The 21636-nt window shown below is 35.3% G+C and overlaps 3 protein-coding genes across 3 annotated transcripts; 1 reads left to right on the top strand and 2 right to left on the bottom strand.

Annotated features, from left to right (window-relative positions):
* The first annotated feature begins 2939 nt into the window (after positions 1 to 2939).
* LOC127188587 (olfactory receptor 4K3-like) lies at positions 2940 to 3977 on the top strand. Its single transcript, XM_051145016.1, has one exon. The coding sequence runs from the start codon at positions 2943 to 2945 to the stop codon at positions 3879 to 3881; it is 939 nt and encodes a 312-aa protein (XP_051000973.1). The 5' UTR covers positions 2940 to 2942; the 3' UTR covers positions 3882 to 3977.
* A 1970-nt stretch (positions 3978 to 5947) lies between these two features.
* Positions 5948 to 16929, bottom strand: LOC127188416 (olfactory receptor 4F4-like). The gene is made up of 4 exons (XM_051144882.1): positions 16851 to 16929; positions 16179 to 16219; positions 13318 to 14252; positions 5948 to 6014 (listed from the first exon to the last, which is right to left on the bottom strand). The coding sequence occupies exons 1-4, from the start codon at positions 16927 to 16929 to the stop codon at positions 5948 to 5950; spliced, it is 1122 nt and encodes a 373-aa protein (XP_051000839.1).
* Positions 16930 to 18085: 1156 nt separating this feature from the next.
* Positions 18086 to 19024, bottom strand: LOC127188586 (olfactory receptor 4F17-like). The gene has a single exon (XM_051145015.1). It carries the CDS (start codon positions 19022 to 19024, stop codon positions 18086 to 18088), a length of 939 nt encoding a protein of 312 aa, XP_051000972.1.
* Between the last annotated feature and the right edge of the window lie 2612 nt (positions 19025 to 21636).

The following is a 21636-nucleotide window of genomic DNA, read 5'->3' as shown; positions in this document are numbered from 1 at the left end:
TTAGTAATTTCTTTTTGTAGTGGCATAGTTCTATCATGACTGCCAAAATTGAGCTCAATAAACCTAACACCAATAGACGTGCCACAGTAGAAGGGGGAAAACCCAGGAGTCCTGAACCCTATGCAAAAAAGTCACAACCACCTAACGATTCTTGAAAGTGTAAGAAGTAGTGTGTGTCAGGGAAGAGCACACCAATTGTATATCCAGTACCAAACAGTCAGCCTTGAAAACATGTACAAGTAATGTTATACTGAATAATTTGTACGTATAAAATTTAATGAAAGAGAAGGCTGTGATTTTCTTTTTTCTCCTATTTATTCCAGTTTATTTTCTCATACAATGTAGTCTGAATACAGTTTTTCCTTCTTTTATTCCTCTGAGTTCTTTCTCACCTCATCTTTCATTTGGACCCACTCCCTTTGTGTCTATCACTATAAAATAACAGAATTCTAAGAGATCAAAACAAAACATAACAAAATAAAAAATACTAAAATAAAACAGAACCCATCATATCAAGTTGGACAAGACAAGCCAACTGAAAAAGAAAATCAAAGACCCCCAAGAGAAGGCACAATAATCAGAGACTCATGCTGTTCAGGAGTCTCATAAAATTACTATAATGAAATCAATGGATTATATGCTGAGGACTTGGTGAAGACCCCTGTGGGCGCTGTGCTTGCTTCTTCTCTCTTAATAGGTTGATTTCAGAACAGTACGTGGAGAATCTGGAGGGGAGAAGTGAAAGGGAGAAATGATGTAACTATAATCATAAAAATTAAAATATTTAATATAAAAAAAGGTTCAGATTGACCTGAAACTTTATGTCATGTGGAAAAAATTCAAGGAACATGAACTCTTCATTGTGTAAGCAGTGTATTTTCCTTAGACATTTGGTAAATCTCCACAAACACATGTGTTTCCTCATCTCCATCAGGCTTCTCTAGCAGATAAATGTGGTCCCTCATGTCTTCATAAGTTTCTTGTTTTTTATCCCTACTCCATACTTCTGAGACAACAGAAAACAGAAACATAAAATAATTGTGATGATGACATCATGATTTTATTGTTTATTTGTTCTGGAATAAAATAAGACCCATACATTTAGATGTTCCAGGAGAATTCTGAAGAGAGAAGAAAATGGGCAATGACTTTTCACCATCTGGCTTCTGTATTGTTCATTATATCAGCATAAGCATGCTGCTTGTTCTTTGAGGTGAATAATTGCTGCTCACTGAAAGTATAACTTCAAACTCATCCAAGGCTGACAGGATGATGATAGGTAGCATATTATTCATGCAGGGAAACTACAGTATTTCAAAATCTTAAGTGCTCTCAATGTTAGTTTATGTGATTTAAGATAAATAATTTCTACTGTTGAGATTGAAGTAGATGTGACTTTCAGAGTTCAGGTCTAATGTGATTTGCCTTGTCCTCTGGTCAGTCCATTTCCACAGTTAATTTTTACAGTATTTGCCAATCAGTGTACTTGAATAAACAAATTCTATGATATATGTTTATTAATGAATAATTATTGACCTGATTTTTGCATTTCAGTCTCATGCCTGTGTATGTCTTATAGGGTACTCTGTATGCTTCCCAGCTAAAGTTTGTCTAAAATGTGCTTTAGAGCTTTAAGCTAAAATTTTAAATCTTATCATTTTAAATTTTTAATTAATTAATTAATTATCTTTATATCACTTCCCCTCCCTCCTTTCTTCCTTGTCCCTGTCTTTCCTCTCTCCTTCCCCTATGCTCCCTCCCTTTCTACTCAGAGAACAGGAGACCTGCCAAGGATATCAATTCACCCTTGCATATCAAGTTATAGTAGGACTGAGCACATATTTTATTGAGGCTAGACAAGGCCATCCAGTTAGGGGAAAGAGGTCCAAAGGCAGGAAACAGAGTCAAAGACAGCCCTTGATCCTGCCGTTAGAGTTCTCACATAAGGACCAAGCTGTTACATTATGTGTAAGGGGCCTACATCAGTCCCATGGATGCTCTCTTTTTGTTGCTTCAGTCTCTGTGATCCTTTATGGGTTTCTTGTTGTGTCATTGACCTTTCTGGCTCTTTCAACCTTTCCTCTCCTTCTTCCACAGTATTTCCCAAGCTCCACATAATGTTTGGCTGTGGGTTTCTATCTGTTTTCATGAGCGGCTGGGAAAAGCCTCTCAGATGACAGTTATGCTAGTCTCCTGTATGCATAACAGAATGTTATTAATAGTGTTAGGAGTGGGCTCTTTCTCATGGTGTGGGACTCGAGTTGGGCAAGCCAATGGGTGGCTGGGTTAAAGGGTTTGTGCGTGGGTTGATGTCCCACTCTTTCTACTGGGAGTCCTACCTGGCTACAGAAGGTTGCCGCTCCAGGCTCCATATCCCTTGCTGCTAGGAGTCTAAGGTTCAGCACCATAGACTCTTGGCAGCCTCTCCCATTCCAGAGATGACACAGATATTCTACTGATGCTCAAAGAAGTCAATATACATTCTGACAAAATAGTAAGATCTTATAATACCATTTGTAATGAAATTCGATGCAATTTGCCATCAGTTTCCAAGTTTAATCCCCATTTTTGTCATAGAATGTCATGATTGCTAGTAAAAAATTAGATTTTTTTCAAAGAAACAACATACATTTTTAGGTTTTTACATTGCTGTTTTGCTTTCTTCATTAATGTCATGTAAAAGGAATTTTCTGATAGAACATGTGAATAACATTCATGCCTGACGTTTCTTTTCTTGGGGAGTTGCTCTTGACTCAGTAGCTTTCAGCTTGGGTAGCAATGTCACTCATATTTGTCTTAGATTTCTCTTTAATTTATGCATTTCTATTTAGGCAAGTTTCAATGTGAATGTCTAATAATAGTAAGGGAGAAACCTGCATCATACTTGTAGTTTATAATCTTTCTTTTTTTTCCAGGCTACTCTTGAGGACATTCTGAGTAAAATGGATGGAGGCAATCAGTCTGTTGTGTCAGAATTTATACTCTGGGGACTTACCAACTCAAAGAATATTCAGGTCTTACTCTTTGTGATGTTTTCAATGCTTTATCTTCTCATTGTTTCTGGAAATATTATCATCCTGATCTTAATAACCACTGATCCTAATCTCCATTCTCCTATGTACTTCTTGTTGGCCAACTTGTCCTTTGTTGATATGTGGCTTTCCTCAGTTACCACTCCTAAGATGATCACAGACTTTCTCAGGGAAAACAAGACCATTTCCTTTGCAGGCTGCATGTCTCAAGTCTTCTTTGCCCATTGCATTGCTGCAGGAGAGATGGTGCTGTTGGTGGTAATGGCTTATGACCGCTACGTGGCCATCTGCAAACCACTCCACTACTTTACCATCATGAACCTGAAAAGATGCACTGGGTTGGTATTGACTTCATGGACGACTGGATTTGTACATGCCATGAGCCACCTGGTGGTCATTGTCCAGCTGCCCTTTTGTGGACCTAAGGAAATAGATAGTTTTTTCTGTGACATGCCATTGGTAATCAAGCTAGCTTGCATGGATTCCGGTGATTTGGATGTTCTAATGAATGCTGACTGTGGGGTTGTGGCTGTAACCTGCTTTATTCTGTTGCTTATTTCTTACACATACGTCCTTGTCACTGTTCGCCAGAGCTCTGGAGCTGGTGCCTCTAAGGCCCTGTCCACGTGCACTGCCCACATCACAGTGGTGATGATCTTTTTTGCACCTTGCATCTTTATTTATGTGTGGCCTCTCAATATCACCTGGTTGGATAAATTTCTTGCTGTATTTTACTCTGTTTTTACACCTCTCCTAAATCCAGCTATTTATACATTAAGAAATAAAGAGATGAAAAATGCTATGAAAAGATTTGTAAACAACTACCTGAATCCCAAAGTAAATTTCTAATATCCAGAAACCTGTACTAATTACTTCACATTGTGAAACCCACTGTTTGAAATTGATTTTAATTCTGAAAATATAGTTTATATTCAAAATTCACACCAGTATCCTATACCAATGTAGATAAAACTTAACATTTGAAAGAGAATATGACATTTACTGACCAACCTTCAAAGCACTGTGGAACTTTCTACTTCAGTCTAAATTGAATGATCTTTCTACACAAGGATGTCATTAAACTTTTCCTCATGTTTTTAATAAAGTTTATCCTGAAATTTATTGAGAAAACTTATATGTTTATCTTTGTAAATAAGATCTTATTAAATTTTACCTAAATATAATTCTGAACACCAACCCATGCCCAAAGTTTTACATTTCTTTGCCAACTGGCCAACATCATCACTTTTGCCTGATCACAGTTGTCTATCAAAACACCAAGGCAGTGGGCAGAAAGACTTAACAGAAAATCAAACAAAAGTTAAATACTTCACAACACAGCGATGGATTATACTTTGCGTTTTTACAGTTGGATGAATAAATTATCATAATAAGATGGACAACTAGAGTTTTATGAGATTTCTAGTTATTTCAATTCAATACTAAAATTTGTTCTTTAAATTATTATTTAGTATTGTATAATACCCTGAAATATAATCTCTGTGAGGTCTGTTTCTATAAATTGACTAATTACTAATTATTGTACTTAATTAAGCAGTTAATACAACTGAGACATTTAACCAACATATTTGTAAGTACACATGAGGTATGTTGGTCTGCAAGACTGCAGATATGTGTTAAACAATAGAGACTACTGACTTTGTCTTTGCCCACCATAGCCATCTGGAGTGACCCTGTTAATGAAAACATAACATGCTGTTATTTCAGGACATAGAGAACTCAATCTCAAATTGACTAGGGAACTTATTCCCACCGGATACCATTCGTATTGTTTAAAGGTGCTCAGGGTACTGAATTAGAAAGGACTTCAGTGGTCTTACCCTTCTATAGATCTTGCATGGGAAAATAAAAGACAATATAGCAAAATATATCCACTACTGTAATAATGACATTACTTTGAGAGGGTAACAAACAAACAAAAATTGGATGCCTTTTGCACAAGCAGAATACTATATTGTCGGTTTCAGATCTTTCATTAAAGGTGTTTTTTTTTCCAATTTGGAGGGTTTTTTGTTTTATTTATTTATTTATTCATTTATTTATTTATTGGATGAAAAAAATGTTTAAGTTCATTCTTCCTAATATAGGCATCTCATTTTCCCATCACTTTTTGGAGATTCTGTTCTTTCTCCAGGATGCAGTTTGGGCGTGTTTGGTGGAAATAGTGTTACTCTAATTGTGTAGAAGCAAGTAAATCCTTCTACTATATTTAATTCATTTACCTATAGGTATGCAAGTATGCCAGTACCGTACTCCTTTGATAACCATGGCTATGTAATATCACTTGAGATGAGAAATAATAATCTAATCAGCATTTATATTTTGGTTCAGGATTGTTTTGACTATCTTTGTGCTTCCAATATGTTTTTATTGGGGATATGGTGATGTGCCTGGTGATTTCTTCAGAGGTGGTATTCTAATAAAGTTTGTAGTTCTGTGAAGGGTTCTTCAGCAGTTAGGTTGTTGCTAATATTTTAAAATTTTAATTGTAAGCTCATTTGTCTGGCATCCCAGTGAAGGACAATGGGCTGTTAGTTTTCTGACATTCCTTGAGCTAGAGGGTGGAATAATAGAAGAGGCAGTTCTCAACCAGATTCTGTCATTTTTGCTCATGTATTGGCAGAGAGGATTCTGGAGCAGGGTGGGCTGGGAAATGGCACAGCCAGATCTCTTACAAGGTCTTGGGTGGGGGCAGGGTTCCTAGATTAGAGTGTATTGGGTTAAAATTGAAGAACCAAAAGAGCCAGGTCTCCTATGTCTCTGGCCATGTTAGTTGGGGCCTGACAGAGTATGTTACTGATAACTACCTTTTAAAGATATCAATTTCCAGTGTATTTAACAATATTGTACCTTCCAAAATTGCTTACAAGAGAGGTCTGAGGTGTTTGCACTACCTAAGTGAACACAAAATATCTGATTGATAACATGAAAAAATTAGAGATGTTCATTATCTTGATTATGGAGATTTTTTCATAGAACATATGTATTAACAGATTATTCCTTATTTTATTAATTTGATAATTATACTTTAATAAAGTGATAAATGAGATAGAAGAAATAAAAATTCAAATAAGCAAATGGAATGAATTCTAATTAAATAAGGTCATAAAGCAATGAAATAAAAAATAGACAATAAAAAAATAGACAATAGGTGATTAATGTATTAGAGCAGAGACATAAATATTTGTGTATATTTTTTATCTTAAAAAATGGCCCAAAAGGACATATATTAATGTTATTAATCACAAATTAAGCAGATTATGTAGGGAATAACTGTTATAGTTGATATTTGAATTTAATAAGTTCCAAGGATATCAAGAGGTATAATTTTACCTGGTTTTCTTTTTCTCTTTTTATTTTTTATTGATAATATTCATATTACATCTCAATTATTATCCCATTCCTTGTACCCTCCTATTCCTCCTCCCTCCCGCTTTCACCCTATTTCCCTCCCCTGTGACTGTGACTGAGGGGGATCTCCTCTCCCTGTATATGATCCTAGGGTATCAAGTCTCTTCTTGTTAGCCTGCTATCCTTCCTCTGAGTGCCACCTGGCCTCCCCATCTAGGAGATGTGGTCAAATATGGGGCACCAGAGTTTGTGTGAAAGTCAGTCGCCCCTTTTCACTTAATTGTGGAGAATGTCCTGTTTTCTTTTGATAATCTCAAGTTAAAGACCTTCAACTATAGATGATAATTCATTTTGTCAAAAATATGCTGACATAAAAATTCACATCTATGCTAAATTGGGCAAAAAGCACATTATTTGGGTTAACAATATCTACACATAAAATTAATGATTACTATTAAGTAAAAGTAAAGTGTTTTTGATTCAATTTTGAATGGATTTGATAACATATCAATTCGTCTGGCAATAAAATAAACTATAATCAAATAATTAGACAAGGATATATCATGTTTTTTTTAAATAAAGAAATGTATTTACTTAGAAGCATTCAGAATGTCAATAAAATAGCCACATTACTATTCCTTTTGTTATTACAGAGTGATATTCAGTTAACAGAATGAAAATTATCTTTGTATAAGCTACATCACATACAACTGAAAATGAAAACAACCAGATTTACAGACATGAAATGTTTAATTATGTTTATAATATCAAGAACTCATGATCATCTTTAATAAAACAGTGCCATTGCATAATTTCACTGAGAAAAGTAAGGAACATATAATAAAAATACAACTTTGTGTATTATCATGTTCAGGAAATAGTTAAAGTTTGAGTTAGAAGTCATTATTCTTCATGTCCTTGCTTGTGCACTCTCTGGGTCGTAGTGTGTTGGTCTGATGCCAAGTTTTGTCATTTTGGAGCTTCTCTGTGCCTGGCTTTTCAGCCTTAGATTCCACTAAGAATTTATCTGTGTGGGCTCCATTGGTTTCCTTGTAGAGCCTCTGTCCCCTCCTGATCCTTCCATACACCAACACTTCCATAAGACTCTCTGTGCTACACCATGAAGTTTGGCTGGGATTCTCAGCATCTGCTTGGTCCCTAGCTGGGTGGAGTCTTTCAGAGGATCTCTATGGTAGGTTCCCATCTGGTTTCTTCTCTTCAGCTACTTCCGGTATCTATTCTATTTATGTCTGAATGAGAATTAAGTGTTCTCCCTAGGGTCCTCCTTGTTATGTAGCTTCTTTATGTCTGTGTATCATAGTTTGTGTTGGGGTGCGTGTGTGCTGCAGAGACTGATGCACCAACCAACAACTATGCATGGTGAGGGCCTCGACCCTCTGCTCAGATGTACTACGTAGGCAGCACAGTCTCTTTGATGGTCCAATAATATGGGGAGTAGGAGCTACCTCTGATATGGACTCTGGTGCCTACTCTTTGATCACTTCTCCCTTGTGGAGCAGCCTTGCCAGGCCACAGAGAAAGAAGATACAAGCAGTCCAGATGAGACTTGATAGGTTGAGGACAGATGCTAGGGGAGGAGGGCTCCCCCTTTCTGAGGACTAAGGGAGGGTGAAGGGTAGATGAGGGAGGGTAGGACCAGGAGCCAATGGGGGGGCTACAATCTGGATGTAAATAAACAAATTAAAGAATTTATCTATGAATGCACCACAGTTTCTTTATGCATTCTTCCATTGAGGGACATCTAGGTTGTTTCCAGCTTTTAGCTATTAAGAATAAAGCTGCTATGAACAAAGTTGAGCAAGTGTCCTTGTTGTATGGTGGAGCATCTTTTAGGTATGTACCCAGGAGTGGTATAGCTGAGTCTCAAGGTAGATCTATTCCAAGTTGTCTGAGAAAGGACCAGATTGATTTCCCAAGTGGTTGTTCATGTTTATCCTCCCAAAAAGGTGGAGTGTTTCTCTTTCTCCACAAACCTCGCCAGCATGTGTTGTCACTTGAGATTTTGATCTTAGCAATTTTGATGGATGTAAGATGAAATTTCAGGGTGGTTTTGATTTGCATTTCCCCAATAACTAAGGAGGTTGAGCATTTCTTTTAAGTGTTTCTTGGCCATTCAATAGTCCTGTGTTGAAAATTCTGTTTAGCTTGCACCCCATTTTTAATTGGGTTATTTTGTTTGTTGGTGTTTGTTTCTTGAGTTCTCTATGTGCTTTGGATATTAGCCCTTGGTTAGAAGATCTTTTCCCAGGCTGTAGGCTGCCTCTTCATTCTATTGACAGTGTCTTTTGCTTTACAGAAGCTTCATGAAGTCCCACTTATTAATTGTTGATCTTAGAGCCTGAGCTGTTGTCGTTCTGTTCTGGAAGTTGTCCCCTTTACCAACGAGTTCAGGGTTCTTTCCTACTTTCTCTTCTAATAGATTTAGTGTACCTGGTGCTATATTGAGATCTTCGATCTAACTAGACTTGAGTTTAGTGCAGGGTGATAAATGTGGATTTATTTGCATTTTTCTATAGATAGACATCCAGTTAAACAAGCACCATTTGTTGAAGATGCTGTGTTTTTTTTTTCCCATTGTATGGCTTTAGCTCCTTTGTCAAAATCAAGTGGAATATGATTCAGCTATTAAAAACAAAGAAATAATGAAATGTGCCGGCAAATGATTGGAACAAGAAGAGATCATCTTGGGTGAGGTAAATGAAACTTAGAAAGACACACATGGTATGTACTCACTTATAAGTGGATTTTAACTATATAGTACAGGATAAGCACACTACAGTGCACAGACCCCAAGAAGATAAGTAACAAGGAGGATCCAAGGGAGAATGATTAAAACTCACTTGGAAAAAGAAATAGAATAGACAGAAGTAGTGTCTTAAGACAGGGAGCAAAGTAAGAGAATAAACACAGAGATATGAGTGGGGGGGGGGAGATCAGACCTGGGGAGAGTAGGAGTTGGGGTCAGGGTGGGGACATCGGAGGACAAAAGGCCTGTAGAGAAAAAAGAAACTCTGAGCAGGGGCATCTCTGTGACAAGCCAGAGACCTAAGTCAGGCTAGGGTTCCAGGGGGATATGGAAGGGACTCTAGCAAAGACTACTAGTAGCAGGGTCCATAGAAACTGAAACTGAGAAGGACACCTTCTAACTAAACAAGTCTAGTAGAAAGAGGGGAACACCCACCCACCCACCCACAAAACTTTGACTCAAAATTCACTCTCCTTACAAGATATGCAGAGAAAGATAGAACAAACAGAGCAGAGATTGAAGGAAGGTCCAACCAATGCCCTGCCCAACCCAAGACCCACACCGTGGGAGAGAACCAACACCTGTACTTATTAATGATACTCTGCTATGCTTGCAGACAGGTATCAAGCAGAGTTGTCTTCTGAGAGGTTCCACCAAGCCATGCCTTGAAATAGATGCTGTGACTCAAAGCCAAACATTTGGTGATGTGTTGGGAGCCTTGTGGAAAAATGGTGGTGGTGGGGGGCTGAGAAAAGGACCAGGAGGTGAAAAGAAAACAAGAAAAGCCAACAAACCAGGGCCAAGAGGTGCCTGCTGAGACTGAAGCACCAACCAAGGATCTGGCATGGACTGGACCTATTCCCCCTACAAAGACATAGCTGATGGGCAGCTCATGATTCATATTGGTCTCTTAATAAGTGGAGGCTCCTTCTGACATGGACTTTCTTGCAAGCTTTTCAATTACTTCCCCTTGTCAGGAAACTCTTGCTAGGCCACAGGAGAAGAGGACACACACAGTCCTGATAAGATTTGATGAGCAGAGGTGGCTAGGAAAGGAAGGGGGGTTCTGCTCTTCTTAGAAATAGGGGATGGGTATGTTGGAGAGGGAGGGAATATAGGATTGGGTGGTGAGGGATGGGGCTATAACTAGGATATAAAGTTAAATAATTTTTAAAAAAAGAATTTATAAGATAAAAGTTTAAGCAAGATATAATGATAATGAAAATTTCTTTTAAAAAAATTATTTATTTATTATTTATACAGTATTTTGCCTGCATTCCCTACACACCAGAAGAGGGCACCAGATCACACAATAGACGGTTGTGAGCCACTATCTAGTTGCTGGGAATTTAACTCAGGACCTTTGGAGGAGGAACAGTGAGTGTTCTTAACATCTGAGCCATCTCTTCAAACCTCAACGAGCATTTCTTTTTCTGTGTAGTCCTGGTTCACAGATTCCCTTCTCTCTCTGTATCTTCTCTTCCTATCTTTTTTTTTCCTCTCTCTCCTACCCACCTCTCCTCTCTATCGTTTATCTGCTGCTATCTATGTCTGTCCATATTTGGCATAAACACACACTTGCTTGTTCCTCAAATTTTGTTGATTGACTGAAAACTTGATGAAAATTGGCTTGCGTAAGTTAGGATAAGGACAAAACTCGTTGTTGCCCTTGTTGTCATCTTTTCAGGCTTTCAGTCTGTCCCAGGTCTTCACACTCACTTTTCCATTCCCTGAATCTGATGAATATTCTATATAATATGTCCAATTAACTGTTCCATACTTTGATTTTTATTTTGTTAAATCTATGGGACATTTTTGCACATTTCTGTCTTGTCCCTTATCATAAAATGTCATTAGGCAGATAATTTTTATTGAGCTCATTATTGCTTAATTTATGCTTTATTTTCCCCACATGATATGAATCATCTGTGTTTTCAAATTGTCTACTTACCTATCTCTTGTAAATTTTATGGCAAAATGCTTACCTACCATTTTAGCTTACTACATTAATTCAAAGAAAAAAAATGTGTCATTTTTGTTTTAATGATCACTTCATGGATGCTTCTACGTACTTATGCTTCCAACTCCTTATATTCATCCTTATCACTGAACCATGTCACTGATCCTCATATGGTCCATTTCTTGTTATTTGCAGACTGTTCCACTTTTTTCTGTGTTTTTTTTCCCTCTTAGTTTCATCATAATATAAATTATTTAGGCATCTTTAAGTGTGAAATGAAAAGGAATTTTAGAGCTGCGCATGGTTTCTTTCTTACAGATTCATTCTTTTGCTGTATTATTAAATACTGACATCAATACTTTATAGGCTAGAGATGACATTTAAATGAAATTTTAGCTTACATATATTTTACCATGAACAGTTTTAAAATATTTATTGCAAATATGATTTTCACTATATATATATGTATACACACACACACACACACTGTACATTTAAAACTTTTGCTAATTTTCTATTAGGTTGTTTAGTTCATGAAAGATTATTAACGTATTTACAATAACTTTTTATTTAAGGTTTAAAGTATTACTCCTTGAGTGTTATTGATTCTCATCTTTGTCTTCTTTTTACATAGTCTAAGATAACAGTAACATTAATTTTATGTAATCTTTATTAAAACATTTCCTACATTTATAAATTATAAGGATATTAGGATCATTAAAAGGATCTTTAAAAATATTTGTACAGTTTTTAAACACATTCAGCTCTTCATTTCAATTATTCTGTGGTATGACAAATAGAAGAAAGCCCTTCTTTTCCAAATTCTTGTTGACTCTATTGCTTTATTAATAGCTCTTTTATTTTACCACTAATTACAGATGCTGCCTTTTCATTTGTTTTATTATCCTTGATTATTTTTGTTCTACTTTCCTCTTAAATAGGCATAATTCTATCTTGTAATTTTATATGGAGTTTCACTTATATTCATTTGCTCATATTATAATTGTTCAGTTATGTTGATTGTACAGAGTTGTGATGTTAAACTGTACCCTGCTTCTCAGACAACCGTTGGAAAGATTAAAAGTTACCAGAGTAACTCCTTTACTTCTTTCTTGACATTTAGAATTCTTTACTCTGATGGCATAGTATGTGCACATGCAAACATACAAATATCCATATAAATTAACACATTTTAAATAGTAATTACAATGGCACAAATGAAATATGTTATGACCCTGAAGTAAATTGTGAAATACCAAAGGATAAAACTTTGGACTGTGTTATAGTAGAGGATTAGCATGAGTATTATAATACTGTATAATATTCATTGAGTGGTATGCCACATGTTTATGTTATCTTACATATCTCTCCAATTTAACTGCTTCTCTAATAACCATATGTAATTCACACTATGATTTTCTTTCTATCCATGTGGGAACCAAACCTTAAAAAGAAAAATGAGCACCCATATCATAATTTGTAAAGTTCAATTAGAATTAAACCCCCAAATTTTAACTTTAATATTCTGATAATGGAAAGTGATTGGTGTATGTTAGTCACACATTGTGTCAACATAGTAAGAGATTGGAACACTCTTAATTCTATTTACTGTTTTACAATCAATTGCTGTACCACAGGATGAAAAGCACCTTGAAATTAAATCATGTGGAAATTTCAGTCGTATCATACCTGGCAATACACTTATATGTTATAGAAGTAGAAGATATATCATACATGGATAGGAGATAGGAATATTATTTATGAATCTCAGTAGTTGACATATAAACTTATTTTTGAGTATGTGGAAAATGAATCAAATAGAAATTTCTTTAATGTAAATTATTCTATCTGATATCTTTTATTATCTGAAATAAAAGTCTCTAGAAAGTCACAGATTCTAGAAAGTACAGATAATAGTAACTTTAATTGTTCTAAAATTATTAAAAATTTTATTTTGAAAAAGTGACATTAATTTTGAAATTATATCAAAACTATAAGCTAAGATCACATAGAATAAATTGAGCACTATTAGAGCCTTCTTTAACAATTACTAAGTGTGAAAAATGGTATTTTACAATTGATAAAAACTCTGCTAAATAATTTATTAACTTCTGTTTCTCATTATATCATTGTCATGGCTACAGAAGACCTAAGACTTTGCCCAAAACTTTAAATTCCATTGTCTTAGACGTCTCATTGCAGTTTTCATCTCTGTGTTCCTCAGTGTGTATATAATAGGGTTCAAGAGAGGAGTGACCACGGAATAAAACACAGCAAGGAATTTATCTAATGACTTGATGGGGAACGGCCAAGCATAAATGAAGATGCAAGGTCCAAAGAACAAAAGAACTACTGTGATATGAGCAGTCAGTGTAGACAGAGCTTTAGATGATCTGTCAGAAGGGCGGCGCTGGATGGTCATTAGAATGATACTGTAGGAGATGATTAGGAGAACAAAAGAACACAGAGTGAGTATACCACTGTTGGCAATGACCATGAGGTCTAACTTATATGTGTCTGCACAGGCAAGTTTAAGTACTCTAGGAAGGTCACAGTAAAAACTGTCAACCTTATTGGGACCACAAAAGGGTAAGTTCACTGCAAAGGCCAATTGGCTCACTGAATGTAGGAAGCCAATTCCCCATGCAGTGGCCACAATGCCAATGCATACATTGCCACACATAATAGTCATGTAGCGTAGAGGCTTACAAATTGCTACATATCTGTCAAAGGCCATGGCAATGAGGGTCACCATCTCACTTCCCCCAAAGAAGTGAAGAAGAAAGATCTGTGCAAAACAGCCCTTGACAGAGATGACTTTGTATTTGCAGAAAAAGTCAGCAATCATCTTTGGAGCTGTGACAGAGGACAGACATAAATCGATGAATGAAAGGTTGGCCAGCAGGAAGTACATAGGGGAGTGGAGGTGGGAATCAGAAGTCACAGTTATGACAATAAGAAGGTTCCCAAACACAATACCTACATAGAAAACAAAGAAGAATGCAAACAGAAAGATCTGAAGTTCTTGAGAATCAGAGAGTCCAATAAAAATAAATTCAGTCACCACAGAGTGATTTGTTTCCCTTGTTGATTCATTCCAGAAGTGAGTCTCTGCACTTGCCTTGGAGAGGACAATGAAGAGGAAGTCAGAATTGTTACATGCAAATTCTAACCTCTGCTTATTCATTAAGGACTTGCTATGATCTATTGCATAACAGCTCCCAATCTAGAAATAAAAACTCACATTTTACACTACCCTGCCTCCTTGCTCATCTTATTCTTCAAATAGCCAAGACTTCTACATCTCGTGGTTCTAGAGTGCATAACTCTATAACACAATGTTATTGTCTCTGCTCCTAACTCTACCATTACTCTCATCCTAGACTTACTCTATTTAGCTGTGAATGTAAAAGAAAAAAAAAACTATGAATTATATAGCATTTCCTACATTATTTTATGCTAAAGTCCTTAGGAGAAAAAGAAATTTATCAAAATTAATGAGTGAATAATGAACACGAGTAAAGCAAGTGAAAATATAGGATTTAAAATGACCAGGTCACATAGCCATCGCTCCACTTTGAGATGGTCGCAGAACCTCAGCACATAGCAGATATGTATAGTATAAAATACAGAGATAGATATGATGAGTCATTTCTTAGAGGAATGCTGATATTTGTTATTTGGTGATTTATTTATTGTGTTTAGAAATTTTAATTATCTCCTCCATATCCCACATATGTTTCTTTTAACATGGCCTGCTAAATTTCATATTCCTGTGTGCAAAGTCCTATAAAAACTTCCTGATTCTATTTTTTCCAAAATAAAGACAGATCTAATCATAAAATGATTCACAAAGCTTCTTTTGGTTTGTGCCTTTTTAACCCAGAAAAATAATATAATCACCCCAACAGTGACAATACCTAAGGGCAGGATTATTATCATAAGAAACATTGTAGTATGATTAGTTCATAAAAGCTTTTCTTTAGATCATTTTACGGAAATTAAAACTGTTTTGAGTGTTTCAAAGTATCAAAGCCGGGCGTGGTGGCGCACGCCTTTAATCCCAGCACTCGGGAGGCAGAAGCAGGTGGATCGCTGTGAGTTCGAGGCCAGCCTGGTCTACAAAGTGAGTCCAGGATGGCCAAGGCTACACAGAGAAACCCTGTCTCGAAAAACCAAAAAAAAAAAAAAAAAAAAAAAAAAAAACCAAAAAAAAAAAAAAAAAAACATTTTGAAAGTTGAGAAGAGAATAGTGAAGGAAAAATTCCAGGTTATATCTCCATGAAAAATATGTCAAGGATGAAGATTGTCCAAGGGTTCTCATCTGGTGAAAATATTAGAACATAAGAATTTAAAAATCTAATTTTCAGATATAAAGGAATTCTGTAGTTCCCCGTGGGTCACACCTCAGAGCTATGTTGTTAAAAAAGGGTCATAAGATGGGATCCTCTTTAAAGGTCTTTTACCAGCACAAAGTCTTCAAAGTTCATTTGAGACTCTAAAGAAGACTTAGGAAGGTTTAGTGGAACGCAATGATTCTATTATTAAATAATTTTAATTCAAATTCAAGGAGTTCTCCTGCGTTCTTATAAAAATGTATTCTTCTATCACATATTATATCCTGAACGCAGTTCCTTCCTCCTTCCTCTCAGCCCCTCTTCCCCGCCCAGATCCATTCCTCCTCTGTTTCCCAAACATGGCATATCATGTTGCAATGAGACTAGGCACATCCCCTCATATTAAGTGTGTGTGCACTGATTTTTATTATAACAACCATGGGGCCATGCATGATGAAAGAGAAAATATTTTATTCATATTAATTTTAATTTGAATAATTATAATATCATTTTCATGATCATGTTCTACCTTAAATTTTTTTTAGTAAACATTTTTGTACTCATAAGGTTGTAAATTAGGGCTTTGGGTTTAAGCTCAGATGAACTGCTTGATCCTGGATGTACTAAGGAAAATTCCTGTACCTTTGTTTTTTGCTTTCAAATGATATAATCTTAAGAATTCCCATACTTGTAACAGTATAGTGTGTAACTTCCATATGGTAGAAATGTTCAAAGCCAGGTTTCCCTGGAATTAATTTTATTTAATTTTTTTCTGTTTTTAAAATTAATTTATTCAGATTACAACTCAATTAGGAATTAATTTTTAAAAAGACATAGGACAAGAAAATACTAGTTCCTTTAAAAAAGAAGATCTGTATATCACCATATCACAGAGAGGATAAGATATGTTAAATCAATAAAATTATGTGTATGAGTCAATAATTATTGCCACTAGAAACAGATATCAGGGCTTATCCTTTTTAATGCTACTCATGTTAACTCTGCTAAGTAAATAATCCCTCCAGAATTTTCTATTTATTTTTCTGAAAAAAAAAAAAAAAGACATACTTGATTTCTGCAGAATCAGTTCCTATTGTTAGAAGCACTGGCCTATCTGTAGAATACTAACCCGTATTTGTTTCTAGTGATGCATGTCAACTTCGTTATTCTGCTTACCTCTTTCATAACTTGAAGAGACAGTAGTAATCGCAAGAGATAGAGTACTACAGCATTTGTCTTATACATACTGTCAAAGCATCAACACTTCAGGGAGATTGGCTTTTATGTGAATTGTCTTCCTGAGCAAACCAATTGGCTAATAATGATAAGCATTCATGAAGTAATCAGAGGCCGTGGAGGAGCCAGAGCAGCCTGAGGCTTACTTGGCAGACTGATGCATACTGTCACAGTTTTCCCCTGGCCTTTGGAGAAAACATGGTCTATTCCACAGATGAGGGCCATTGTTGCAGTTTCTTGGATGGCTGGATAATTTTACCATATCAGTCTATGCATGATTGCAAACAAAATCACATGGTAAAACAAAGTCAAATTACAAAATTAAAATGAATACAGATTAATTGGGCAGTGAATGATAAAATATTAATTTCCTAAAGAGAGAATAAATTAAGACATATATGGCCATTATGGAAGAACATATCAAAAATTCCACGACTAATGTGAAAAATCTCAGTTCAGGAGTTCTTTTATTTTAAGCTTTAATAACCACTAAGACATAAAAGATTTGAGATAACAGCTAAGTATTTAAATTGCATCGGAGAAACACTTTCAAACTATGTCTCAAGTTGTCCTTCTTGACCTCCATGAGTTTCTAGTTTTTGCTAAAAGTTCAGGCATTTTCTTCTTCCCAAGCACTACAGCTGGAGGGCCGTGACATTAAATAAGCTTTTTAGATCTTGCTGGTACAGCATTAGAAAATAAGTCTTCTGAAATATTTCAAATTGCACATGTCTTTTTCTGTAAATCATAAATTTCTTTGAGGAAGACTACCAGAGCAACAAAGTTATGCTATTACAAAAGAGGGATATACATAGATATTACATGATTCAAAGTACTATAGTCTATATCTAAAATGATATTATACATTATCATTGAAAAGCAGGAAAACCACATAAATTTTAATATTGCTGATTATCCTACTTATCTTTCTTTAACCATAATTGTTGGTTTACTTAAACACATATTTTATCCATTGGATCCACATAATTTCCAGAAGAAATATCTGTTAATAGTCAGTGTTGTTTTATCTTTATAAAGATGCTGATAAAGGTACATTGCACACCTGTATGTGAATTTATCATAGAACAACAATATTACTTGAAATTTTGTGCAATAATTGCTGATTATAAAACTTATATATCATACAAATACTTCAATGCAATAAACATCTAAAATAAAACATTTCATTATGTTGATCGGAAAAACATATATAACACTTTTATTTTGTAACCAGCATATGTTTTTGTAACCTCATCTCAATTGGAATTCTTTGGTAAGTACACACCCTACGTTTCCAAAAACAATAATATAATGTTTTATTCTATAGTGCTAATATTAATAGTGTATCACATTATTTTGTGATTTTTATTAATAAACTTTACTAAGTGATTTCCCTAGAACTTAAAACTTGTCTACTTAGCCTTCTGATGGCCAACTTCATATCTTTATTCCTTAGAGTATAGATAGTAGGATTTAAGACAGGAGTGACAACAAAGTCAACAATAGCAAAGAAATTATCTAATGACTTAGTTGGGAAAGGCCACACATAGAGAAACATGCACGGTGTGAAAAACAAAACCACTACAGTCATATGAGCTGATAAAGTGAAGAATGCTTTGGATAAATCAGCTGATGAATGTTGTCTGACAGTGATCAGGATAAAAATGTAAGATACAATCAAGAAAAAGAAGGTACACATGGATATGAAGCCACTGTTGGCCGTGACCACAAATTCCAGTCTATAAGTATCTACGCATGCAAGTTTAATGACCCTTGGAAAATCACAATAAAAGCTTCCTACATTGTTGGGACCACAGAAAGGTAAATTTATGACAAAAATAAACTGAGACATGGCATGGATCATGCCTATGACCCAAGCAGCTGTTACCAAAATCATACACTTTTTGGGATTCATAATTGTCAGATAGTGAAGAGGCTTGCAGATTGCCGTATACCTGTCATACGCCATGGCTACGAGAAGCACCATCTCAACTCCACCCATAATATGGATGAAGAACATTTGTATCATGCAGCTCTGGAAGGAAATGACTTTACAGCCAGTAAAGAGGTCAGATATTGCCCTAGGAACTGTTGTAGATGAAAGGCCCAAGTCAATGAGCGAAAGGTTGGCCAGGAGAATGTACATGGGGGAGTGTAAGTGAGAATCAAATATCACTATGAGTACAATGGAGAGATTTCCAAAAATAATCCCCACATAAAATAAGGAGAAGAAGAAGCAAAAGAAAATCTGCATTCCAAATGACTGTGCGAGGTCCAGCAAAACAAAATCAGGTACCATAGAAATATTCACTTGGTCCATTGGATCAGAAAGTAGAGAAGGTACTGAAAAATCCTGAAAGACAAGATGAATTATTTTAAGGCATCAAAAGTAGGATTAAATGATAGTAATTAAAATCTATCATTCTGCCGAGGTATAGGTTAACAGTAGTCCAGTTGCTTAGCAAACACTTTCTATTAGAAACAAATATCTTTTGGTTGGTATAGATTATTTACAATATATAAGGAACATGGAATACAAGAGAATTATGTAGGTTGAAAGGAGCTCCACTCAGTATGATGCACTACATCAAATTATATTATTAAAATATAAGCTTATGAGACAATTTGTGGAGCTATATGAAATGTATTAAACAAAATAAAAATTCAGGTGAAATAAAACAGAATACTGAGATCAATCATAAATGATTATAATATTCCAGAGAATTTTTAAAAAACTGCAAGAATATTAACATGGTTTTCAAAAGTTAAAAAGAATATTTTAAAACTGTAATCTAAAATAATAAAATTAAGTGAATATAAGGCATAGGAATGGAATGTGAGCCAAGACACTTAAACAACTAATTTATTACTTGTGCCTGCTAAAAAATGATCAAATGATAGGGTGTTTTCCTAGTAAGTGTGTGGTTTGATTCTCTATACCAAAATAAGGAGAGAAAGAAAGAAAGAAGAAAGCAAAAAGAAAGAAATCAAATATTTTTTCCTACAAATGCTTGTCACTAACACATGATTTATCTTCTACTTGAATTTCCGTACTCTAGATAAGATAAAACTGAAATCTTTAGATTATTAAGATGATTAAGCCATTCAGGACTGACACCGAGAGGCCAGCAGGCAAAGTGCACAATGGCATATAGAACTGAGAAACTAACTGTACACATCTGTGTGTGTATTGCTAGAAATTAATGAAAACTGATAAAATATTTAATTTCTTGTTAAATTAGAAAATTTTCAATTATAATTAGCGAAATTTATTATTACTACCAAATCATTCAGAGTGGCACACATTGGTCCACACAAAGCAATGAGCCAAAGCTCAGTGAAACAATTTTATTTATACATTAAAAAAGAGAAGATATTTTAACCTTTAAGGTAAATATCTGAAGTATATGTCAAGAATTTTATCTCCATACCTTTTAGAGAAATGCTTCTTCCAGAATTGGACTTGTACAGATGATACTTTCAGCCACAACTACTCATCACACTTTATTGAGAGTTATAAGGAAACTTAAATGAGAGCCCTTAGGTATAAGTTTATCTCATATATATGTTGGACTATAATAATAAAAAATAATAATGGAATTTATAACAGTAAGATTTCTCTTTGAAATATCCAGGGTAAGATTAGTATAGCCCATAATTTCCAATTACAATGATACTTTTCACTTTTCAGAGCTTCTATAGTTAGACTTAAGGTATCTTTCAGTATATATAATATACTCATATCTCTTTTCCCCCCTCAAGCATCAAATAGGTCTAGGCATTTAAAAAATGGCAGGTTTCTGAAATCTGTTTGAAAACCAGGATTGGCTAATAGCTGACGAAGTAAAGAATGGTCATGATTCTATTGCACATTTTTACGTCACAAATGATGCTATCTAGGGAGAAGTTACAGTTAATTCAGTAAAGGGCTCTGTTTAAATTTCTTGGGCTTGTTGTAATACTTTCGTAAGGTGGACACTTTCTCAGGAACTCCACTCTGGAAGGGACAAAGCATGTTCCCTGCCCTGTGTCGATCAGGGGTGGACATTATGAATGAATTGTGGTAATAATAAAATAGCCACAAGGAAAATGGATGTTCTGGTGACTTCATCGGGGTCAGCATGAGCAGGAGTAGTGATATGATATGGCATCCTCAGAAAATTACAATGTGCTTCGTCTCTATAACACGACTTGTATGTATGATTTCAGGGATGAGCATTCGGTATTGGATAACCAATTGGTGTGCTCTTTCCCTGGGAAAGGCTATTTCCTTCACTCTTAGAATTCCTTACTTATCTGTAATTCTTTGTGTAGTGTTAAGGCTTTTTTTTCCTGTCCATGTTAGCATGCCTATTGATATTTTCCTTGTTCAATAATTCATAAAAATAATTTTAAAGAAAATATGCAATTAATTTGAAAATAAAGAGAAGCACAATGCGATGGGACAAGAAGAGAAAATACTTTGGTAAGAATCTGGAGACAAACTTTGCATTCCTCTCCAATTTCTACAGTTTGCTACTATTTTGGTTGAACTCTTAATTTATACATTGTCTTCTACATTAGCCCATAAAATTTTTTCTGATATTCATTCAAGTCTTTTGTTTATGTACCACATGCATTGAAAACCATTTTTTATTTTTTTGCCATGTTAGTGCATTCATACTTTTGTTTCTAGACCGTGGTGGTGTACGCCTTTAATACCAGCACTTGGGAGGCAGAGGCAGGCAGATTGCTGTGAGTCTGAGGCCAGCCTGGTCTGCAAAGCAAGTCCAGGACAGCCAAGGCTAACACAGGGAGACTCTGTCTCAAAAAACAAAACAAAACAAACCGAAACAACAACAACAACAAAACAGACTTCTAATGCATATTCTGATCACCCAGTGCCAGGGTGAGATTTTCCCAGGAGGGGAAATATTTGAGGAGGGTAATCAA

Source organism: Acomys russatus, chromosome 4, assembly GCF_903995435.1.
Source record: "Acomys russatus chromosome 4, mAcoRus1.1, whole genome shotgun sequence".
Taxonomy (NCBI): domain Eukaryota; kingdom Metazoa; phylum Chordata; class Mammalia; order Rodentia; family Muridae; genus Acomys; species Acomys russatus.
Note: the sequence above shows the minus strand (reverse complement) of the source record. Positions and strands in the feature narration are given on the sequence as shown.